This window comes from Lygodium microphyllum, chromosome 6, assembly GCF_053477565.2.
Source record: "Lygodium microphyllum isolate KBCC chromosome 6, Lygodium_microphyllum_v1.1.10, whole genome shotgun sequence".
Lineage (NCBI taxonomy): Eukaryota > Viridiplantae > Streptophyta > Polypodiopsida > Schizaeales > Lygodiaceae > Lygodium > Lygodium microphyllum.
The window spans coordinates 104381428-104407778 of record NC_141140.1 but is presented as its reverse complement, the minus strand read 5'-3'; the positions used below and the strand labels follow the sequence as shown (position 1 = coordinate 104407778).

Genomic DNA, 26351 nt, shown 5'->3' with positions numbered 1-26351 from the left:
TAGAGAATGATAATTCCATTTTGTAGTAAACAGCTTGGCATTTCTAGAGTTTTGAAGCTTTTGCAGCTCCCCAGTATCCATAACAAGATAATAATTATTAAGTCTACAGTTCTGGATTTCCGAAACAATCTATTGTAGATTCTGGCCTATCAGTACAAATCCATTTTCTATTTTATTCTGAAATAGTTTGACCGTATACACCACCATCATAAGAGTCCATGCTCCTACACGGCATTCGATCTAGGATACATCTATTTCAGGGGAACAATAAAGAAAGGCATCTCTAGATGCCACAAATAGTATGCACAGAGATATAAACAACTAGGTGAAATCACCACATACAAATAAGCTAGTATACATAGGCCGAACACCTCATTGGCTTTTATGATGTAACAGTCATCTGCACATAATAAATGATATCAAAGGAAAAGAGCTGCCAATACTAGTCACATGCACAAGATCTCGAATTTTCCTGAGTTGATGTGGACAGAGTCCAAAACTCTTCTCAGATTTGACCTGCACTTTATGTTGCATGCTCCTGTGTACAATCATCTACTCTTGCACTTATTTCCTTGTCTTCTATAGTTTCACCTTGCATCTGATAATTTCCTTGTGTGACCTCTAGAAGAAGTGTCAGGAGTGCCTCGCACATTTGCGATGCATCAGATTCTTGAACGGCCTTGTTTGATCGAGAATAGACCATCCAACCATGATCGAGCTTCCTATCTGGTCTGACCACAACAGAACCTGGTATTTCAGCATCCTTCCGTGTCACAAGACCGTCACTTTTCTCGCCGTATCTTAGCTCCAAATGGAGGGCACATACAGCCATGGCAGCTGCCAAAGGTACAATTACAGGTAGCTTCGTGGCTGTTATAGGCTCCATCATGTCAGCTCCTTGAATAGTAGGTAAAGGCAGCCATGGAAGTTCTGCATGCGCAATGTGTGACATAGTAGCTAGAACACTTGGAGCAATGCTCACCTCAGTATGGAATGAGACAGTAGGGAAACCAGGAGGTAGTGGATGTTTAACCAGAAACTCCTGCCTCTTCTCATACGTCAGATCTTCTAAGGAGCGAATATCACCCTGTTATTACATGCTACATCAGTTTATTTGCCAACCAAATCAGGCCTGAACAGTTAGGTTCCTTTAGCACACATACTTGAGAGTGCTGACAATTGCTAAGAAGCTAAGAAGGGTAAAAGTCACAGGCAACAGCATTCTTGCACTAGCCAGCCTCTACTACTCAGTGAATGTGCTAATAGGTAGAAAACAGAACCAGAGAGAGCACATGAGAGCAAACAGATCCAGAAAGCAAAATCTTGAAGCAACAAAGATTGCCACAACAAAGAGAAACTATACAGATTAGCCTTGATGTTTATATCATAAAAAAGACAATAGATAAAAATCAACTATATTAAACTACGTTATGAAGAAAGGCAAACTACCACTTGACGTAAGTAATGAGGAGGTTGATGGTACCATATCACACAATCATTCAATTGTCATGATTAGACCACAAAAAAGGGGGATTTTCCTAGGTACTTTTTGACCTTCAATTCAGAGCTTGACCTTCAAGGAGGGAGAAGGTTGGGGTGCACTTAAGAGAGTGCACACATTTTCTTTTTCGTAGTATTTTGAATCTCTAGTGGGAAACCTGAGAAGAAGTGAAATCCCAAAGCTTCCTTTTAATACAGCAGATCACGCTAAATGTGAGAACAGATTTGACAGAAGAAACTTAAATACATTGGGAGAAAAATCTGGTTGACAGTGATCTATCTATTGATTTCTACAACATTGCTGCAAACTTTGATGAAATTCTGAATATTTATCAATCTGAGATCCTGTCAAAATCTCAAGGGATAAAGCCAATATGCTCTCCATGCACAAAACAATGAAAAATCAGTCAAGCCAGCATGATACCACAAAACACCCAGATGTCTGGGAGAAAGAAACACCCCCGGAAATCTGAGTTGAAGAAAACCAGACAGCCTCAAAGGCAAGTACAAAGAAGATGTAGCGCTCTTTCTATGAAAGACAAACATCTAAGACAATTGGCCAATGCTCTTCTAGTTTCTGTAGTGTTCCCAACCAGGACTCCCATATTGCATCTCCAGAGGAAAACTCTAAAATTACTCAGTTGTAGTCACCTGACTGTTTGTACTTCAGCCATGTGCACTGCTGCATTCTCACTCCAGCCTGCTGAACTGCTGTCTTCAGCTGACAGCTGATATCATCATCTCTACTCTATGAACCTACTGTGAAAACTGCTCTCAACCTGGCCTCTAGTAATGCATCTCCAAAGTAAAACTCTCAAATTTCATTCAGATGTAGTACCTGTGGTTTGACACTCCAGCCATCTGCACTGCTTTTGTCACACCACCCGGCTGAGCTGCTATCTTCCTGCCATCATCTCTCCTCTCCAGACCTGCCACATGGACCAGTCCTTGTCTACACTGCTGCCAGAGTGGTCTACATCAAAGTTCTGCATCCGCAATTGTGGTTTGCTGCATTCCAGATCCCTTCATGAAGGACAACACTCTCCCTCAGTCCACTACAACTGTTGAGAGACAAAATGATACACTCTAATACCATGTCGAGATACAATGGGTTTTGCAAGGAGAAACACAAAGTGTACAACAAATGCTGATAGAATACACCAGATATGATGTTTGTTTGGCTGTCACCTACTGTTGTAGTCTCTTCAAGGCATGTCACCAGCTCCTAGAGGGTCTCTTGCTAGCTAGAATGGCCTATTAACTATTGTAACAACCATGGCGACCTTCTCTCTGTCTCTCTCAACTTGCACAAAGCTGGAATGGCCCTCTCTCTCTCTCTCTCAAGCAAACCAAGGGGCAAATTTGTTTGAAGGCTTGCTGGTCATTAATGACAACAAGTAGCACTTGGATTAGCAAAGATCGATAAATCTCAGTTGTACTCTATCCATTTGCAAAAAAAGATAAAGAAATATCGAAAGGGGTGCTTATTTTGGGACCACCAAGGTATCCATTGTTCAAGAATTAGGAGGTAACGTGTGTATTTTAATTTATATCAATTAATTACTTGTCATAATTACTGTTAAATTAGGTTATTGCCATTCTATCCGAGGAGGAAGGCTGGTTTCAATATGTCTATTCCAACCTCATAAATCAATTATAATCCACACACATGAATCATACCCATTATCAAAACCATAAGGGATGCATCTACATGCTAAAATCCAACACTATTCTATCCAACAAGACAAAGTAACGCATAAACTAAGCATAGCTAATGCCTCATAGCAACAATGTACCACATGATAATCATATTAAGCATACATCGGCTGCCAACATGTAAATAATGCAATTGTACCTCTCTTTCATCACTTGCAAATGTACATTGCATACCATCCATGTATCCTATCCCTGGCTTGCAAATGTGCATCACATCCAAATGTACATTCCACATATTTGATATATGCTATCAACCTTGCAAATATTTACTTTCAGAGCTTATACTACCTCTGCACATTATTTCTTGAGTGTCTACCTGTAAGAGACTCAATCATACATGAGCTTGGCAAGAGCTATTTTTGACAAACCGGCTCAATAAGCAGAGGAGTTTTGCTACATCATCAAGTTCCCCCTTTCTCCAGGAAACGATTATTGTTTTAGTGTGTCCCAACACAAACATAAGTATTAATGAGAACTATGAGAATGTACAGTAATATCAAGTTTGGATTGAAATATCCAAAACATAAAGTTGAATCCTCTGAATGTGACATTGTTCTCAACTAACATATCAAACTAAAATCATACTACAATAAAACCCATAAAACAAGCTCATAAACCTCAGGGCAAGAAGGTTGTTCGTCCTACCTTGATAACTTTGCATATCAACAACTCCATAACACGCCGTGTTTCAGCATCTGCAATCTGACCCTCTCTGAGTATGTCAGAAGCTATAGGGCTTCCACCATAAGGAGACTGGACAACAACTAGCCCAGCAACTTTCTCCTTGAGATCAGACCAATATTTGGAAATGGCTGCAGCTGCATCCACACCACCCTTGCTGTGTCCAAGCAACATGACAGGCTTGTCACAACCCCAATAAAGTTCTTCAATGTAGTTTTTCAATTCTAGGGCATTAGTCTCAACTGATGCCTGTTGAGAAAAAGGCATGGCATTAGGACCACACAAACTGAACCTGAAGTCAAACTAGAGTGTATCTCTTAAAAAAGATTTCATCTGTGCACTTGCAATTTGAACAAATACCTCACTGTGGATTTTAGCGATATGACAAGTTAAACCCAGTTTTGAGAAGTACTTCTTTGTTTCAACAAAGTAAAGCGGGCCATGATTGCTGAACAAACCTGCTTCAAGAAAATTCCAAACTCATAAACATGTCCACCTGTGCAAAGTTCCACTAGCTTCAACAGAAAAATAATCAGATGCATTGGTATAATGATAATACCTGGCACTAGAAGGTAAACATAACTGTTTGGTAGCTTATGTATACCATTACTGAGACAACCATAATAAGAAACTAGTTTAGATCAGATAAATGACATCACAAACTTGAAAAGCCCCGGTTTCTATGAGCATCATCGAAAGGAACTCTTCCAAAAAAGGAATAGTGTACCTGACTAGTCCCAAAAGCTGCACAAACCTATCTGTCCGGTCCTCAACAGGCGGCAAGTCAGGCATGCGCTGTAGCCACCCAATGTCATCAACAGAGCCTCGTAGAGTTGCTTGAATGCGACCTACAAGTCTGAGAACCAATATGGAATAGAGATTTATCATTTATGCGTATATGTGAGACCGTTCCACAGAAAGAAAACATATTGACACCTTAGAAAGGTGAAAAGCACATGAATTTACAAACTCATGGAATCATACTGATACAATGAATGATCCTTGGCTGCTTTGAAAAACATACCGCCTGACTTCATTGCTCCTTTGAGTTATATGATTCTGACAAGATCTCATAACGGAGGAGACAACTCTCCCTGCAAGTACAACAGGGAAAAAACACCTGCAAATTCCATGATTTTGAGAAAACATGTAATGAAAGTACAAAATATCATCCAAAAGCCCATTTAAAAGCAAGTAATACAAAATTCATTGCCATGAATATCACAGAATATTCTCAACAATTGATGCAATGTCATCTGTCCAAACCCTCTCCCATGAAAGCTAGCCAAGGAATTTGAAAGAACCTCAAGACACAGAAGTTACAGGCCCTGGTACTAACCCTTGTAGTAGAGAGGATGGAACATTCACAAGAAGTTGCCCAACTTCCAACATTGCGGAAGCTATGAAGTTTCTCCTTTGTATGCAGGTTGACAAAGGGCAACTGCAGCTCGGCACAAGATGCAAGGTATTATAATCTTCTGACATTTAAGCTTTTCTATTCCATGCTTATCCTGCTTAGGATTGTGAACCCACACTAGGGCACAGTATCAATCTTTAACTTGCTTTCCTTCAGAGTAAGCAGTAAAGTCTTCTTCAAAATCCAGTACTGCTCAAACAAAATCATTATTAGAGACATTCTAATCATATTCCATGGAACAAAATTTAAGAGAACCAATTGGCATGTAGATACAACAAAAATCAGGGAGATGAACCAAAGATCAACAATATTTTATTTTCCAGTAATTAATCTTATAGTATATAGTCCAGCATCTGATAGTCCATATGGTTAAGTACATGGTAGAATCCATCCTTCATTAAAAGTTCTAATTTTGGCATGCTGACCACATTTACCAGGGGAGAGGATCACCATAGACCGAATTGGCCTATTTTTGGAGGAAGGACAGAGGGTGGAGGGAGAGGAAGACCTAGGAGCAAGAAAGAAATGTCCTTACCATCTATAAAAGCCAAATGCATGTGCAACTATTCAACATAGTTGGATTCATACACGAGTGTACCAAAAGTTACCCACATAGAGAAACCCATTTCAGATGTGCATAATCTTTGCATATAATACTTGGTGTTTTTTTTGTATAAAGTTTTGGGTCAATTTTTTTCTTTAAGGCTTGGCTTGCAAGTTGAAACTTGATGTTCATGTCACTATGTGACATTGTGATGCTTTGACCTTTTATGAATTCAAGTTAATACTGGTTTGAAGGTTGTGTTTTGTAACTCTCTAATATGAAATATGTGTGGTGTTCTATTTTCTTGGTTTATCTTTGTCTTGAAAATGTCACTATGTGATATTGTGATGCTTTGATCTTTGTAAATTCAAGATAATACTACTTTAGAGTCCCGAGTTTGAAGGTTATGTTTTGTAACTCTCCAACATGGAATGGTATAGTATTTTTACAGGTTATGTTTTGTAATTCTCCACTAGAGAATGGTATAATGGTTTTTTCTGGATTTATTTTTCCATTAAATTAATGTCAGATATGGTTCAGCCCCAAGGGCTGAAATTCGCATCATACTTCCATACCTATGTGTGTTTGCCTTATGGAAATGTTGGAAGAAAGCATGCTGTTAAAATGTGTGTAGTGATTGGTAAAAAGGGAGAAGAAACAGAAAAAGAAAATTTTGCTAAAAACAATTGTCCCAAACTATATTTGGGTTTAACATACAGCAAGGGTGCTGTATACAGGGTAAGTCCTGCAAATCAGAGGGGGTCATCCTAAGTCCTAAACTAAATCAGATGCAGGTGATATGTCCAGGATTTATAGAGGTAAGTTTCTTAAACAAGTAGCATGAATATGCAATTACGTAAGATTCAAAGTCCTAATGCACAACTCAAACAGAAGATAAGAGAACCCAAGAAAGGTGGAAGAGTGCATGAATATGCAATTAGGTTAGACTCAAAGTCCTAGTGCACAACTCAAACAGCAGATAAGAGAACCCAAGAAAGGTGGAAGAGACCCTCCCATCTTTATTAGAGCAGTTGAATTAAGATTAGTACAAGTTTCGGCTCCAAGAGCCCAAGGCACTTCAAATCCATGAAGTCACCAATTTGTCCTCTCCAGGACAACTCTTCACTCCATCTTGATCTGCCTCAAGCAGTCTCCACCTTGATCAAGCCACAAAGACTCTGTCTCACCTCAATCTTGCACACACTCCATCTCACAGCTAGACTCACTCTTTGTTGTTCCTCACAACTCAACACAAATATAGAAAGAAGATGTGTGATTGCTGATCAATTGATCTGCCATGATCATCAACACCATAATCAATTAACTAAGTGACAGAAAAAGAGTGGCTTTAAATAGCCCAAAACTCTTAAAGTAAATTACAAAGTAGGACAAACTTTAGGGCCTTTTAAATATCCAAAACTTTCACTTAAGATATCTTGGATACGACTCTCTTTATGAGTTGTCATGCCATTAGATGGTCGAGCACCTTCCATGCCTAAAGCTATCTCAAGACATCTGTAAATCCTATCAACTCAGAAAACAGCACCATACCCCATTCCATCAACAGTCCATATATATAGCTGAGGCGCCGCATAGATTGATTCAAGTTTATCTTTGTGGGTCAACATCCACCACCACCTTAAATGGCACGTTGTACTTCTTTTTAATAGAAGATGATCATTCTTGATACATTGGGTGTACTTTCTTAATCACAAGTATGATGCATTTATCTATTTCTCTACTAGGGTACTGTTGGTTCATAACCAAACTAGTCATTGTGTAGAATGCATGAGGAGTAATAATGGTGGCGAGTTTACCTCCCATAAGTTTTACGAGTTTTTACAAGAGCATAGCATCTCTCACCAGCTTACCTCTACCAGCTTCCCCTCTCAAAATGGAGTTGTAAAGCATAAGAACTAGGCCATCATGAACATGGCATGCTTTATGTTGTTCGCATCATAGCTCCCCAAACGCCTTTGGGTCAAGGCTATTAATACTTCAATATACATCCTCAACTAGTACCCGATTGTGGCTGTCCCTAGCGGACTTCATATGAGGCGTTCTTTGGCTCTCCGCCTACCATTTTCCACTTTAGAGTCTTTGAGAGTCGTGCACATGCACATACTCCTAAATAAGATAGGAAAGCTCACTTCCGGAGATGATCCCTAGATTTTTGTACATTACAACTTCAAAGCAAAGACCTAATCCTCGAACAAACAAGGCGATTGTTAGGAGAGATGTAGTTTTTTATGAGAGTGATATTATGCAATCTTCTACATTGGACTCTGCACTGTTTCCGTAAATTACTCTATCAAAGATAGTACCTTCTCAGCGCCGCCTGGGTCTATCACTCCTAGCCTTCCCGCAAATTCTTCAGCTCCTAGGCCCCCTCTACAAGACCTATTACCTTGCTAATACTAGCAAGCCATGCGAGATTTCGAGATTCTACCACTAGATTTCACTCCAAAGAGCCCTAGAATATGTGCCCGATTTGCATATCATGCTTTATTTGCATCATTGTTTACATCTAATTATATAGTACATTTTCAACTAGATAGTTTGTAGGAGGCTCTTCGGTACCCCCCAATAACAAGAGGCCATGGAAAAGAAACTAAAGAGTATTGACTGAAATGAGACTTGGACTTTGGTTGATCGTCTCAGTCATAAGAAAGTCATCGGAACAAAGTGGATTTTTAGGACAAAGCTAAAAGCTTATGTGACTTTAGATAAGTACAAGGCTTGCCTTGTAATACAAGAGTTTCAACAAAAGTAAGGCATTGCCTCTGAAGAGACCTTTGCTCCTCATTCCGTTTCTTGGTTGCGCTTGCTACTCACCATAGTTGGCTGATCTATCAAATGGATGTCAAAAGTATCTTTCTGAATGGTCATCTAGAGGAGAAAGTCTATGTGGAGCAACCACCCAAATTTTCTTATGTTGATCGAAAAGATAAGGTCTTTCACTTGTGGAAAGCTCTTTATGGACTAAAGCAAGTACTGCAATCTTGGTTCCAAAGGATAGACAAGTTACCATTCTACCCCTTATGACCCAAACTTCTATGTCCATATCACTTCACAAGGCATCTGCTATATCCTGTTGTATATAAACGACTTACTTATCACTGGCTCAGATTCTACGACCATAGCAGAAATTAAGGCCAAGCTTTGTGCTACATTCCATATGGCAAACCTCTATTTATTATCTTGCCTTTTGGCAATAGAGATAGTTCGATCTAGGGGATGTATTTTTGTATCACAGTAGAAGTACGCTCTTTAGTTGCAGGATCAGTGTTGCCAGGATCAAACACAACTTGTAGCCATGCCTCTTGATCCCACTATCCACTTATTTAAAGATGCCCTAGGTCAACCTTTAATGAGCATACCTATAGATCTGTAGCTAGGAAATTGCTTTGGTTAATTCATACTAGGCCAAATTTAGCATACTCAATTAGTTTATCAATCTTTGTGTTTTGAGATATCTGAGATGTAAATATTCTTATGGCTTGACTTATGCTTTATGTTTGCAAGGGTACACAAATTCTCATTGGGTAGAAGATCCTGACACCTTGCATTCCCATGGCGGCTGCATCTTTACCTTGGGCACGGCTTCCATCTCTTAGGTTAGCTATAAGCAAGAGATAGTGGCAGCTTCCACGACCAAGGCCAAGTATAGGACTCGTTTTTATGGTACCACCGAGGCCATCTACCCAAGGAGCTAACTGGCAGTGCTTCAATTCCCACATGTTGCATCGACTGTCCTCTATCGCAACAACCAAGGTGCAATTGCACTAGCTAGTAACCCCATTATCACACCTCAAACACTGCATGTTGAAATAAATTTTCACTTTACCAGAGAGCAAGTTGAGCTAGACACCATTCACCTAGAGTTTGTACCTTCATCAAATAATCTTGCAAACATATTGACCAAGGCAATCAATCAGTCGGTGCTACAATATTTACTACCTAGGATCAACTTAGATGCTTCCTTCCCTACTTCTTATTGACAAGGAGAGTTGCTTCCCTCCAACTTTTTCTTCGAGTTTGAGAGGAGACAGCATTCTGTTGAGCTGAAACACACTTTTCAGCTGATTAGCATTCTTAAACAGCCCCAAAACACACTTAATTAATGAAAAACCCTAAAAGGAAGAGCGGTCTGAGAGAGTTTCACTGATCCCCCAAAAACCCTAATTCTTTGGGGCACCCTTTAACATCTATAAATAGGCAGGTTGCCCCCATTCAGCCTTATTCTCATCTGTGCAAGTTTCACACCCTTGAGTGTAAATTTCAGCCATAAGTCTACCTCTACGTGGTTGTCCAGCCTTCGAGACAGCTGCCATGATAAGTAAGTCATAAGTGAATTCGTGAAACTAAACTAATGAATAGTCGAGTCCTCAGAAAACGTCTAACGATCCTGAGATACAGTGGCACGAGACTCGTTTCTCCTCCCAACCTCACCTAGATAGTTCCTGGCAACTCTCATCGTGATCCGATTGCCAGCCGTCAACTCTTGGTGAGTCCTACTATTCTTGGACTCTCTTTCATTCTAGGCTCCCCTAAACCCCGTTCGGGTGCCCAAGGCCCCCGGACGGTCGTCCCTCGCCCTGTTTCCCATAATTTACTTTATTAATGTAACATTTCCTTCCCCTTAAGAATCGGTTTCGTCCTCGAAAACGATACTTGAAAGGTCCAACTGTAAATTGAGAAACCTTTTCCTTAGGGTACTTACTCGCTATCATGTTGAGCTTTCTTCTAAACAATCTTTCCACTTAACCAAACATTCTTGATAAATAGTATTCCTTGTTCGTCTGTTACGAACATTTAATATTCTTTATGGTTCATGTGGGTTAGATTGGTCATCTAATAGCTTCTCAAGTTTATCATTTAAGATTAGATTATCCAAATCACCCAGCTTCTTCCTTAGCTTACTTACATGAAAAACTGGATGTATTTTACTCCCAGCAGGTAGTTGGAGCTTGTAAGCCTGTTCTCCCACCTTTTTAAGTATTGTGAAAGGACCACAATACCTGGGTGAAAGCTTTGGACATCGTCCCGTTTTCATGGTTTTAGTTTGTTCAGGCACTTTAAGATAGACCAATTCTCCTTCTTCAAAGGAGATGTCTCTTCGGTGAGGATCTGCATAAGCTCTAGCTCGATTTTGAGCTTTCTTAATATTTTCCTGAGCAAATTTTAACATACTATTCATATCCTCCAAAAAATCCTTGGTTGCTTGAACCTTTTTCTTATGCAGTCCCACTGCATGAGGAGCTCTAGGCTGAAACCCATACATTAACATAAATGGACTATATCCAATGAAAGAGTGCTTGGCACTATTATATGCAAACTCTGCTATCAGTAGATACTCTTCCCAATTAGTTTGCATTTTACTTACATATGCCCTAAGCATATCTTCAAGGATTTGGTTAACCCTTTCAGTTTGCCCATCAGTTTGCGGGTGGTCCGCCGTACTCATGCTAAGTTTAATATCCAACTTTCTAAATACCACACACCAAAATTGACTATCAAATTTTCTATCCCAATCAGAAACTATATTTGCCGGAAGGCCATACAATCGGTATATGTTCTCTACGAACAATCTAGCCAATTCTGGTGTTTTAACATCAGTTGAAGTTGAAATAAACCTAGCCATTTTGGTTAACCTATCCACAATCACCCACACAGAGTCGTGCCCCCTCTATGTTCTAGGTAATGCAACAATAAAGTCCATGGAGATACTCTCCCATTTTCCCGAAGGAATCTCTAATGGGTGGAGAAGTCCTCCCATTTTCAATCTTTCAAGTTTATTAACCTGGCATTTACTACATTTGACCACATAGTCAAGGACGTCCTTATTCATTCCAGGCCAATAGAACTGCCTTTTAATAAGACTATAAGTCTTATTAACTCCTGGATGTCCCGCGCTAGGGGTATCATGACACTCAAAGAGTATCTGGCGCCTTATTTCTTTATCTTTCGGGACACATACCCTACCCTTGTAGAGTAAATAACCATCATCAATGGTAAAGTTCTTCCACTTGAATCCCATTTGAGCAACCCCTAATGCTCCATTTCCTTGTTGAACATCCTCAGATATTCCTTCCTCAGTGGAGGCCCTTCCATTTGGATCCCCATTTTCTATTGTTTCCCATATGTTGGAATATGCCGGATCAACCAGGCATTTCTCTTTTAAGGATTCAAGCAAATCGAAAGTGAACCGAGTAAAACTCAATTCATTTATTATGGGCATTCCGCTAAGTGCATCAGCCACTATATTATACTTTCCTTTTCTATACCTTATCTCATAGTCGAACTCTTGGAGGAGTTCGGCCCATCTGGCTTTACACCCTTGTAGATCCGATTGGTCATTAAGCAACTTAATGCTTTCATGATCCGACAAGATCAAAAGTTTAGCACCGTACAGATAGTGCCTCCATTTCTTCATTGCATGTACTATTGCAAACAACTCCCTCTCATAAACAGAATAATTCTGTTTTGCACGGTCTAACTTCTTGCTTTCAAAAGCAATTGGTCGACCTTCTTGTAATAAGACCGCGCCTATCGCCTTATCACTGGCATCGGCTTCAATCACAAATGGTTTATTAGAATCCATAATTTAGTACTGGAGCTGTAGCAATAGCTACCTTAAGTTTTTGAAAACTTTCATTTTGCTCTATTCCCCAATTAAAACTCTTCCCTTTTCCTTTAAGTTGGTCTGTCATTGGAACAGCTATTTTGGTATAATCTCGAATGAATCTACGATAAAATCAAGACAATCCCAAGAAGATCTGCAGCTCTTCCAGGTTCCTTGGAGATGGCCATTCAATAATTGCCCTTACTTTTTCTGGATCCATCTTGATTCTCTCTTTCGAGATAATATGCCCCAAATATTTAACCTCTTGTGCAAAGAATTCACATTTAGTTTTCTTCGCATAAAGGAAATGTGTTCTTAACAATTGGAATACCAATCGTAAGTGTTCCAAATGTTCTTCTCTTGATTTACTAAAGATCAAGATATCATCCAAGAACACTACTACAAAATGTCCTAGATAGGGCCGTAACACACTATTCATCAGCTTCATAAAGGTAGCTGGTACATTAGTAAGACCAAAAGGCATCACCAAAAAATCATAATGCCCATATCTAGTACGAAATGTTGTCTTAGGAACATCTTGTGTCTTAATTCTTACTTGGTGATAGCCTCATCTTAAGTCTATTTTTGTGAAGAATTTTGCCCCTTGTAATGGATCAAAAATATCTTTCATTCTGAGCATAGGAAATTTATTCTTCACCGTTATCTTATTAAGTGCTCTATAATCAATACAAAGTCGCATAGAACCATCTTTTTTCTTTACCAATAAAATTGGCGAAGCCCAAGGTGAATTGTTGGGTTGTATAAACCCTTTATCAAGGTAATCCTTAATTTGTCTATCAACTTCTTGGTGCTGTGTTTCACTTGACTTAAAAGGTGGTTTAAAAATAGGGTGTGTATCCTTATTTGTGTCAGTTGGGTGATTTATATCATCCCTATCTCATGGAAGGTCACTTGGTAAATCAGAAGGAAACACATCTTTAAATTCATCTAACAAACCACTTAATTCATTTCTTACATTCAACTCACAAATATAAGAAAATTGTTGCTTTATATTACAGAAAGTAAAAGTGTTTTGTCAGGAAGAGACCATAACATATATACCTCACAAGCTTCCTTCTTTATCAGCTTTTGAACTTCAGTGGAACACAACAAAGGATTATCAGATACTTCATGTTCACCTTAAATCACAAAAGTCTTACCATCCCTTTCAAATTCCAATGTATTATGATGATAACTACGTTTTAAGGATGGTTTCAATCCCCATAGCCACTCCATCCCTAAAGCAATATCGGCTCTTTCCATATTCATAATTTGGAAATCAAGTTTATCTTTATAACCTTGGATCTCAATTTCCAAATTGGATACCATTGTATCCCATATTTTATTATCCTGACCTTGCATCATACGAATATATTGATGCCCACTCTTTTGTTGGGGAAGTTTCAATTTTTTGACGAGTGCATAATTTATGAAATTGTGGGTAGCAGAGTCATCAATTATGACTCTAACCCTCTTTCCAGCTATCAATCCATGCACTCTAACTAAATCATGTGGCCCAAAAGTAGACTGCCACATAGAAGTTGGCATACAACACCTGTGTTGTACATCCTTGTGCAAGACCTCTAAAGATTTATACTTTTCATGCCCCTTTAATTCTAGGGTCTGCACTACATGGATTTGTTTTTCTTTTCCCTTGCCCTTGTCCTTATCCTTTCCTTTATCTTCCCCCTTTTCCTTTGAGGGCAATTCCAGGCATCATGGTTAGGAGATAGGCAATTGAAACACAGCTTTTCTTTTTTGGCCTTATCGAAGTCATCTGGACTTAGCTTTGGCCTTACATATTGTTTCTTTTCAAAAGGTTGTTTCTTGCCCTTAAGAAATGGTATTTTCCTTTTAAATTTGCCTACAAATTTTGAGGTTTCCAATTCTTTAGTCTTGGGCTTCATATCAATGAGACTAGTGAGTGTACCTGGACACGTACTATCTTCATTGATTAATGCAAATTTAATTGCCTCTTCAAGCATCTTAGGTGAACTCCTTTTCACTTCCTTTTTACAGGCCTTATTTAGTCCCCTAATGAATCCTCTTGTCTTTTGAAATTCATCTATTCCTTCCAATTTGAGGATTATCTCACGATATTCCTCCAAATATATCAGCAGGGGTCTTCCCTTTTGTCTGACATAATCCTAATCTTCCCAATTTCTTTCCATTTCATTTTCAGAAAGGAATTCTTTCAAAAAGACCAATTCAAATTGAACCCAAGTTTCAGGTATTTTATTTGCCTCCTTTAAAGTTTGCCACCATTTATACGCCTTTGGCCCCAAAGTTAAACTGGCCTCCAACGCTTAGAGATGTGGTGGAGTATTCTTAAGTTTGTGCAAATCCTCCCATTTTTGGAGAAAATTAAAGATAGTGTCTTTATTCCTATCTTTTTCCTCCCCGTGAAACTAAGGGGGTTTCATATCTTTTAAACTGGATTATCCCTCAACTTGTGGTGGGGTTCCTTAGGATCTCGCATAGTCACATCCAAATCTTTCGATGAAGATGAAATATCCGAGGTTTCTATCTTATTTTTATTCCTTTCTAATAATAAAGTTAATTGAGATTTTATTTCCGCCAGTGTTTGAGTTAAAATTTCCATTTGAACCCCCTATGCCTGCACACGAGCAGTTAGATCATCAAATTGTTCTCGTGTGGCAAAAAATTCTTCCCATTGCTCTTCTTGTATCTCCGTTTCATGGGGATCTACCATTGGGTGGTCCCCAGAACCAAAACCCTCAATTACTCCCTCTCTCCCTTTCCCCTCCATTAATACACTGCAATTGGAAAGCAAATATAAGAAATTTGCGTACAAGATGAGGTACTTCCCTGATTACGGTGATAGGGCAAATGTCAATGGCCTTTATAATTTAGTGATAGCAAAATACGTGAGAAACAGTTCAATTTTCCTCCAAACTGTGCCAATCGCGTGGAAATAAGGCTTATCGGGTAGAGCCGTAAGATGAGGATGAAATTAAACACCCCCCCTGCGAGATCACATGTGAACTAATGTGATCACTATGACATGTCTTGTATCGTGTATGCTGGTGACGCCTTCCCTGGATTCGTACCCTACCAATCTGTAACTGTCACGCGGCTAATTTGCAGTCGTCGCCAATATGGAGCTCTCACGTCCAATGGTAACCTGCAGCTGGAACTCGTCACAGGAGCATCAGAGGAAAAACTGCCGTTTGATTGTTGCGCCTCACAAAATGAATCGTGTATGACAGGATGCGGGCCAGTATGACGTATGACGTGTGGGGCACCGTCTTCACGCCAGACCCGTATGACATGTGGAGGCACCGTCTTCTTGCCTGACCCGTATGACACCGAAAAAAAACCTTCATGAGAAACGGACGAAAGCAGGACCTGACGGCTGGGACCCAATGGCTGAAGCAGGACCCAACGGCTACCCGATAGCTAAAACAGGACCCGACGGCGGCTCTGATACCAGTGATAAGTAAGTCATAAGTGAATTCATGAAACTAAACTAATGAATAGTCGAGTCCTTAGAAAACGTCTGACGATCCTGAGATACAGTGGCACGAGACTCGTTTCTCCTCCCAACCTCGCCTAGATAGTTGCTGGCAACTCTCATCATGATCCGATTGCCAACCGTCAACTCTTGGTGAGTCCTACTATTCTTGGACTCTCTTTCATTCTAGGCTCCCTTAAACCCCGTTCGGGTGCCCAAGGCCCTCGGACGGTCGTCCCTCGCCCTGTTTCCCATAATTTACTTTATTAATGTAACATGCCACCTCTCCATCAGCCCTTGCAATGCCCTGGCGCCCCCCTCCAGGTTGTCGCCCACTATTTGGCACCTTCCTCCAAGCTGCGTTTGACATCTTCCAACTATCGCCAACATCTTCGTCACCTTCTGCAGCTTGCGTTTGGTTCTAGACCAGCCAGGCGACAGTTCCTACACACTCTAGCTACTTGCGTTTGGTGTGTCTTCCTCCAAGCGATAGGTGCTGGTGCTCCTCCTCATCCACGCGACATCCACAGTTTGCAATCACACTCATCTAGGGGCCGCCTTCCATCTCCATAGCTTCTCCTACTTGTGTTTGGTGCTCCAGACCTTTCTAGAATCATCGTTTTGCAGATTCCTCACTCCGATTGGTGGTCGGAGACTTGGGATCTATCTCCAGTGGACATCACTCTCCGACACATTGCTCTGCCCTTGAGTATCTGTATACTCTTAAATTCATTTACAATATTCATTCACTTCAAAGTTGTGTTCTTCTCTCCCTTCTGTTTGTCTTTTGAGTTTTTGAGCTTGAGTTTTGAGTTTTACATTTAGGGTTTAAGTTTTGCTTTGTGTTTGCGTTTGTCTCTTTGTGTTTTTGTTGTGGTCATACATTGTGTTTCGTGAATTCAAACCCTAGCAGTTTTCTTCACATGGTATCAAAGTCGGTGCTCTTGTAAAGAGTATCTTGCAGATATTGTGGGGAGCTTGGTTTTGCGGAGGCACACAATACGCCTCATAACCGAATCACAGTGTAGCAGACACCTTCTTCTCCAATTGCTATGATGTCCTATCAGGCTTCTCCATCACTGGAGGCCCTAAGATGACATTATGGACTCAATGAGGAGGACGACACTCCACCTTCACCGTCACCTTCTTTTTCTACTCCTATTCTAGATTTCACCTACATAACAGAGGACTTTGAGGAGTACTATCGCAGCAAGTATGGTGATGTTTACAACCCTCCTACCAATTTTACTACCACATTCGAACTGGTTAGTGAGGCTAGCCACCTCTCTGATCATGGAGGATATACAGCATTCGAAACGTTTGGTGATCCATCTTCCTCATCTCAACCAAGTCCAATGTCAGGTTTGTACAATCCTTTTGAGTTGCATAAATCAAAACCCTCGTATGTTTCTTCTTTTGAGGTACACAATCCAGATGGCTTTGCATATGTGAACTTCAATACAGGGGGCTCTCGAAGTAGACATAATTAAAGTACATCTACAGCTTTTGTTTCATTTGAGCATGTAACACACACTTCTCAATTTTCTCCCAACCCACCCTCTTCTACATCACACGTCTTCTACATCACACCTTGATCACCTCTCATCATCTTTTCAAAACCTTGGATTACACTCCACATCCACATCACACGCTAGGGGTTTGATCTTCCATCTCCACTCCTAGCACTTTCTCATTCTCTACCCCATTCTCTACCTCTTTACACCTTGGTACTTCGTTAGGGGAAATGTTACCCTTTAACACAATACCTCTCACCTTTTTGCGAATGAGCACACCCATAGCATCTAGGACGACTATAATGGACATCCCCCTCGCTACCCCCAGATTCACATCTCGCATGACCACTCAGACGCAGGGGTTTCCATCCTCAGCTTATGGTGCGTCTTCACACTCTCCTTGGGTTACACCTACGTAGGGATTCCCATCTACTCCATGTGTTCCCATCCCACCTCCTTGGGTTACTCATGCGACTACCATCCCCATCCCTAGTCAATCCATCCCTACCTATGGATCCACCTTGCACACTCACCATATGCCTCGTGAGCACTCCGGGGCCCATTCCCAAGTGTACTCCACTGCCCCATTCTACCCACATTACAGTTCCTCCCATTATCCATCACCTCGCGCTACCACTCCTATAGAAAAGCTGCCAAAAATGCATTCATCGATAAGACTCGTTTTAATGGATCCAATTTTACCACTTGGTCAAATTTCATGCAAAAAGTACTTGAGTCTCAAGGTCTTTGGGACCTCGTTGTTGGTCTAGAACCTATGCCAAACCCTCAACTAGCTCACCCTGACTACATCTGTCAATGGAGAGCCCGCAATGCCACAGCCAATATTGAGTTGATGCAAGGATTGCTTCTTGAGTTTTACTCTCAATTACAGCACTTCCCCCTCGCATCAGAGCGTTGGAGTCGCCTTCTCGACCGATATGCAGCCAGAGATCATACTCGACACATAAATCTCAACTTTGAGCTTCAAGAGTTCTCTATTAAAGGAAGGGGATGATCTGAAACTCAAGTTGGCTGAATATAGGCCTACTAGCTCTCTGAAGTCAAACAACGAACAGCCTATATGTTGCATTCTTCTTGAATAAGTTGCCCGAAAAATACTTCAATTTCAGCTCCCTACTTCCATCTTCTAGGTCACTATTACTCAATCGGTCGCATCCCATAAAATTTAACTCACTTATTTTTAAAAACCACCCAAAAAAAAAGTTCAATGTGGTTCCATCCGCCTTTGTAGGGCTTGATACGCCACTGGGCAACCAATGTGCACCCTTTGTCCAATGCCATGTCCTCTCTAAGGTGACTACTTGGACTCCCTTGGTAAGATAATCATCGCCTCTATAATCTTGGCAGGCCACTAGGCAGCCAATGTGCACCCTTTGTCCCATGCCCTGGATACTTTAGGGTGGGATGCCTTGGGTTAAGTAAAAATCAAAATGACTGGCCTAACCTTTTGGCCCAGTTTTGGGCCTGAGAGGGGGTGTTGGGCTAAAACATGCTTTTCAACTTATTAGCATTCTTAAACAGCCCCAAAACACACTTAGTTAATGAAAAACCCTAAAAAGAAAAGCGGTTCAAGAGAGTTTTAGTGGTCTCCCAAAAACTCAAATTCTTTCGGGCACCCTTCAACATCTATAAAGACAAGCTGCCCCCATTCCGCCTTATTCCCATCTGTGCAAGTTTCACACCCTTAGAGTGTAGATTTCAACCATCAATCTACCTCTACATGGTTATCCAACCTTCGAGACTACTGCCACCTCTCCATCAACCCTTGCAATGCCCTAGTGCCCTCCAAGCTATCACCCACTATTTGGCGCATTCCTCCAGGCTGCATTTGGCATCTTCCAACCATCGCCAGCATCTTCATCACCTTCTGCAGCTTGTGTTTGGTTCCTGACCAGCTAAGCAACAGCTCCTACACACTCCAACTGCTTACATTTGGTGTCTCTTCCTCCACGTAACAAGTATTGGTGTTCCTCCTCATCCAAGCGACATCCACAGTTTGCATTCACACTCATCTAGGAGCCACGTTCTATCTCCACAACTTCTCCTACTTACATTTGGTGCTCCAGGCCTTTTTGGTATTATCATTTTGCAGATTCCTCACTCTGACTGATGGTCACAAACTTAGAACCTATCTCCGATGGACGTCACTCTCCGACACATTGTTCTGCCCTTAAGTATCTGTACACTCTTACATTCATTTACATTATTCATTGACTTCAAAGTCATGTTCTTCTCTCCCTTCTTCTATTGGTGTTCGAGCTTCTAAGTTTTGAGTTTTGAGTTTTGCTTTCTGTGTCTATGTCTCTCTCTTTGTGTTTCTGTTGTGGTCATACACTGTGTTTCCTCAACTCAAACCCTAGCAGTTTTCTTCACACTTTCTTCTCTTGGTGGTTATAGAGTATTGATTACAAATTTTGATTCAAATATTATGTATATTATACGGATCTTCATCCACATTGTCAGGATGACCATGATTGTAAAAGGGTGCTTGGACAAGTGAACAATTCCCCTGCGAGAGCACTATCCAAGTGGCACCATTGCATAGCATTTTACATGAGCATGCACCCTCTTACATAGCTCCAGTGCATCAACATTCTATTCATATAAACATGCATCTGTGCATATTTATCCATTTTCAGTCTTTAGAGTGATCGACTCTAGATCCACCATATTCATAGCATTGCACATGGCAATCTCCGAGGCAGTCTCCCTTGCTTCCTTAGCTTATCTAGCTTGCTTTACACACTTCTTTCTTGACTCTCCATATACCCACCATAGATGCTTTCCACACATAGCTTATTTTCTTCATCGTCAACACCCAATAGTAGTTGGGCTCATTTATTTTATGAAGGTCTTAGGGCTAACCATCCCTATCTCCCTTTGGGGCACTATTACTTAATCGACCAAAAAAATTTTTGAAAACTCTTTCTTAATGATAAATCTTTTGAAAATCAAAACAAAAGCTCTCTTTTTTTTTAGAGAAAAAAAAGACGGTCCATTGTGTTTCCATCTACCCTTGCAGGACTTAGTAGGTCATTGGACAGCCAACGAGTACCCTTTGTTTGATGCTTTGTCCTCTCTAGGGTGGACACTTGGGCCTCCTTGGTAAGATGGCCATCATCTCTCTAGTCTTGGTAGGTCACTAAGCAACCGACATGCACCCTTTGCCCAATGCCTTGGTTGCTTTGGGGTGGGATGCCTTGGGAAAAAGAAAAGAAAAAGAGCTTATGCTTGTTTACAATCCCTTTCTAATTCTAATTTTGGGCCTGAGAGGAGACTTAAGCTAAATTACCATGAGCATTCATTAAATAGCCCCAAAACTCAATTTAATTAATGAATTTTAACCATTCTTTTAAATCGGAGCAGTTCGAGAGAGTTTTAGTGTCCCACATGTAAACATAAGGTGCAAGAATGATAGCCAAGAATGAGTACATATATCTCATGAGAAAGTACAATGCCACCAAGGAAAACAAGACTTGGGGGGAGAAATTGGTTCAAGTAGAGAGCCATGTGTCATCTAAGGATGGCCCTCGTGGATCATTGATACATGTAGAATATGTCCTTACTCATTTGGCGAATAGGGCACTCTCAAAAGCTCATGATGATGGTTTAGATATTTCCATGGTGGCAGTCTCTATCTTGCCTCCTGGGACATGAGCAGCAAGCCATGTTGATATCGCTGGCTTAGGCCTTCAAAGTAGTCTTGACAACTTGCATGGGAGAGATCCATTTTACAATGAGTATCTCCGGTTATTTTCAAAACTAATAAATGAAGTAAAATTGGTTTGGCGTAATTGATTATTTGTATTGGCAGCTTATGCTTCTTTTTTGTAGCTTTCACTCTTTTAGCAACTACATTCAATATGCTTCTTTTCTCTTGCTCTTACTCTTTTAGCAATATGTCCATCTCCATGATTACATGCTTCGTTTTTTCAATAGCTACACATTTTCACTCTTCTTCCTCCTTGTGCATTACACACTAAACCTTCACTGGCTCATTAAACAGCCCCAAAACTCAAATGCACTTAGTGTACTTCAATGTCCCATAAGCAAACCCACACACTTTTGATTGGTTCCTTCTCTATAAATAAGAGTGTGTTCTACGTTACTTATATCACTTGTATCCCAATTCTTAACAGTCTGCCCACTCCAGCTGCTGCCGCTATGATCATCCAATGACTGCCCACTCCTATGTTTGGTTCCAATCTGCTGTCACCTTCATTCCAGCCCCCGCCAGTCAGAGTCCAGCGGCCGCCCTAATCTGCACAACCTCTGGACAGCTACATTTCCACCCTGAGCAGGCCACCCTGCTGCCATTTGTCGCCTGGATGACATCCAAACTTCTGCATTTTTGTTTCAATAAAGTTTCATCCTACTGCTGTATTTCATCTCCAGCATCATTAACCCAACATCTAGAGACTGCAGCCAGGCTGCACACTTCTTCGCTTACCTTCTCCAACCTCAGAGACTTGCTGCATTTTGCTTTCCAGCCTGGTGTGCCCTCCTGTTTACAGCCTTCCACATCAGGCTACCACGCTGATTGGTCCATGGCTGCCGCATTTAAATCACCCTCAGCTCCAGTCTACTGCATCCTCATCATCTTCAGCCTTGACACCATGGTTGCTGCACTCGAGATCCATCACTAGAGGATGAAACTCTTTAACACTCTCTCCCTCAATCCAGTCCCATGAGATCCATTAGAACTGTTGGACTACTCTGCCCTTGAGCATTCTATACATACATTTATTCATCATTTATTCATATTCAGAAATCTTCAATGACCCGGATTAAATTCATTCTCCAATTTTGCTTTTCGTGTTAGTTGTTTTGTTCACTGTGTTTTGGTCATCGTCGAGCACTCAATGTTTTCTTTTGCAAACCCTAGCATATCTCCACATGGTATCAAAGCCAATGCTCTTCTAGAGAGTATCCTGAGGCTATCATGGATTGCTTGGTTTGTTCTTTATTACGCTGTACATCATGCACTCACTCACGATGGCTCAAACCACTTCATTTTGGATCATGGAAGTCAGCAAAAACACGCAATGAAAATGATGGTTGGGAGGAGGAACAACTTCACAAGCAAGGCAATCATTATGTGATGGTGGCTACAACCAACAGCAAGCTCCAAATGAATTGGAAGCAGATCTTTCTAAGTCAAAAAGGATGAACAGAAAGCACATGCATTGTCTAGAGCAGACTTGCCAATGCATTGGGTATGCCAATGCGAGTTACTCAGAACCCTTGATTTGTAGAGTTTGTGTCATCACTGCTGGTGACATTTCCTCGAGCTGATTCAACTAGTGGAGCTGCCGGCTGGACTGGCAGAGTTACTGCCTATGAAGGCTGAGCTGTCTACAGGAGCAGATTGCAGGCTTGCGTTGCTGTTTTCTGACCTGATGAAGGCCTATGGGGCTGACCTTGCTGTTCTAGGCAGTCAAGAAGTCGCTGCAGACCTGCATGGCTGTTGCTACGCTGTCCACAGGCTGTTTTGGCAATTGTGGAAGCCAATCTGATAATATAAGTGGCTGATCTGCTGTCATGTTTCCATTTGCTGCTGTGGACTGTTTTGACAATCAAAATGTAAAATAGCTGCGTGCACGCTGCTGAGAGTCATGAAGCAAGAGATCTAGGGTCCTCATAGCTGGATGAACCAATTCCGACGATGTGCTGGTTGGCACATCTAAGATCAAGTAAGAGGTTGTTGAGCCGGATCTGACTGCTCATGTGTGGTGTAGGTGCATACGAGCATATGGTTGGCACATCTAAGTCTTAAGATCGAGTAACAGGTTGTTGAGTCGGATCTGACTGCTCATGTGTGGTGTAGGAGCATACAAACATGGTTGGCACATCTGCATCTTAAGAACAAGTAATGGGTTGAGCTGGATCTGTGACTGCTCGTGTGTGGTGTGGGTGCATGTGAGCACAGTTGTGTTTTTCTGTTCATGGAGTAAAGAGGTACAGAAATAACAGAAGGTGAACAAGGTATTGAGCCAACTGTGTTCATGTTTCAGTGAAGTTTTGATCAACTGTTCAGGAGAATTCTAGCTCCACTTGTTCTTTGGTTTCAATTCCGTTAAAGTGTTGAAGCTATATACATCTAAGTTTTACTGCCCTTTTGTATACTGAGGCCGGTTTCACCAAATATGTAGGTTGATATTGAGAAAGCATTTAATTTTACAAGTCAGGATTACACCACAAGACCATGGCAAAACTCGGTTTTGTTTCTAGAATGCGTGATGTTGTCTTTTGACTATATAAGGACAGAAAATTATCTACTATTCTAGGACAGGAACTAACTGAACCTTGGTCTTTGGGAAGATTGGTTGCATCAAAGGCTGTCCTTTGAGTGGCCCCCCATCTGTTCCTCAGACGATAAGTTCAGCCTGAGATGGTTTGCATGGATTAATATTGTCTTGTGATTAGCAATTTGTGGCTCAAGAATATGCTATTAAGTCATTGTGCTCAGAAATGATAAGCAAGATAAGCAAGATGTTAAGACAAAGCTCTAGAAGCCTTTGGATGGTTGATAGTCTCAAAGTTAATTTTTGGAAGTCCAATCTCCTTAATGATAGCAGTCATAATTTCATTCATGTCTTTTCTCCCTCACATCTCCTAGTTGTGAGCCTCAATTTGAGTCATATAGGACCTTGGGAGCTTTGGCACTGCCTATCTAGTCATTTCTGCAAGTTTATGTCCAAACAAACCTAGCATTAGTTGTTCCTAACATTATGGTTGTCTGCCCAATGCCCAGTTTTTGGTGCTGCCACGTGGCATCATATCCAGCTTTCACCAACTAGTCCAACCAGCAGTTCCTCCATTTATGCCCACTTATGGACAGCAGTTTGCTGGGCAACCACTTCCTTTATTAGCTTTCCTCCTGAGTCCTCCTCCTAAGTCCTCTCCAACATCAGTACAGGTACCCCTCCTTCCAAACTTTCCCAACACCCAAAGGCTTAACAAAATCAACTAGATCTACCAAGCCAAGACCATAAACTGTGAAAACCACCTGCAAGTGCTGTATGGTGGGGCTCGAAAATGGAAGAGGGGGAGGCAGTTGGCTGTGGGGTTGGGGTTGCAGAAAGGTAGAAAAATGGCACAATGGAAGGGTTGCAAACTTAAATAATAATAAATGAGATAAAATGGCATTGGAAGTCAATCTACAAGCCATGAACAGAAGGAAGGAAGAAAGAAAAGTGACAGCACATCCAACCATAACTTAAGAAACAAATGAAATGATGGATGCATATAACATTAAAGCACAAATGTATAAAACATAAGGCCTACTAATTTAAACATATAAAACTGCTTGCGTGCTTTACAAAATGGAGATTTCTGATATTTCAATAGAGAAGAAACCCCATGCTTCTGGTGTACATAAGGAACAAATTTAAAACCTATCAACGTGCTTTTCAAAATTTCAAAACTAAAGATAGCAACTGAAAAGAAAACCCTGTTTTACAACCAAATGATGTCTTCCATTCATCCACATTGATGCGAATAGAATCAATAGAATTGAGGAAAGTTAGAATAACCATACAACAAGATTGAAAAGCAAGTGTTGAATAAAGGGGCAGGAAGTGAAAAGGCTGAAATACAACTAAGTTGACTAGAAATTTCAATGTCTTTAACCTTGATCGTATTTGTAGTCTAGCTGAGAAACCTTGCTTTTTGCAGACACAGAGATACCTAAAATGTGACACCTTTGAAAAGCCACTATCATCCTCTTTAGGCAGGTAAAATTTGATGCAGCTATTGAATGGAAAGAAGAGACTGATCAGCAGCTCACAGGCTTATGCATAAATCGAATGCTTGCAAAATGACAGGAACAAATGCTGAAGACTGAAACGCTAAATATTGTAACTTTCATTTTATCTGCAGTCCAACTCGGATAGAAACCCTTGCATGAAACATACAGCCAATTTATCATGGAAATAAACACTTCAGTTCAATACGTATAGTTATCGCAATGAAAGTTCTGAAGATCACTTATGAAAACCTGGACGTCATCCATCATCGTGAAACACAAGTGAGGTACGACCTTGTACCTAAGAGAGATGGTGCAGATGAGCTGTTAATCCTCTCTCTCGTGCCAAACTCTGATGCAGCCAATACGATCTGCCATACACAACAGGAACAATAATTTGCATGGTCTGGACTCTACACTAGGAACAGCTGCAGAAATGAAATCGGCCTCCCTCCCTCCACCCTGTCCCCCCAGGTCGTTGAATTTTTGAAAAATCATAATTTGCAAGGGGTCTTCTGACTAACAAGCTAACCAAAAAGACAGATAGTAAAAGGCCTAAGAAGCCAAGAGGCTACCAAAAAAAAATGCAGAAACACGACTAATGAGGCACAAAAGGAGTAGAACGGGTAATATCCAGCGATGAACTTCTAAGGACAATACTGGCAGAAATCGTAGGACCTTGCCACAACAATAATCCCTGTATACGACCCGGATGACCATGGATCTCTCTCTCTCTCTCTCTCTCTCTCTCTCTCTCTCTCTCTGTGTGTGTGTGTGTGTGTGTGTGTGTGTGTGTGTGTGTGAGCGCGCGGGCGTAAAACCTGCCAACAAAACACAAACCTGATGATGAGGATCGGGAAGGAGAGAACCACAGCAGAGCGAGAACGAACTCAGCGGGAGCAGAAAGATGATGAAAGGACGAAAATGGTGGGAAAAGCGAGAGGAAGAAGGCCGCTGGCTATGGAGATGACCAGCAGGCCGTCACTAGTCAATAATGTTGCAGGCTGGAGAGGCCTTCCAGTCGGTGAGTAACCGGCTCTTCGCATGCGCGACTGGTTTGTGTTGAACAAGGCGACATGAGAACCCTGCTTTTCACGCCAGTGTCACAATC

General features: G+C 41.0%; 1 protein-coding gene across 2 annotated transcripts; it reads right to left on the bottom strand.

The window, feature by feature from the left end:
* On the bottom strand, nt 1-26351 carry LOC148034896 (uncharacterized). Of its 2 annotated transcripts, none has more exons than XM_087679843.1 (9): nt 26081-26351; nt 25535-25611; nt 5237-5503; nt 4922-5017; nt 4625-4753; nt 4457-4506; nt 4258-4355; nt 3862-4146; nt 1-1087 (listed from the first exon to the last, which is right to left on the bottom strand). In XM_087679843.1, exons 3-9 carry the CDS (start codon nt 5380-5382, stop codon nt 524-526), a joined length of 1368 nt encoding a protein of 455 aa, XP_087535969.1. In that variant the 5' UTR covers nt 5383-5503; nt 25535-25611; nt 26081-26351; the 3' UTR covers nt 1-523. The 2 variants fall into 2 exon arrangements, with proteins under 2 accessions (XP_087535969.1, XP_087535968.1); XM_087679842.1 differs by having other exon boundaries at nt 25542-25611.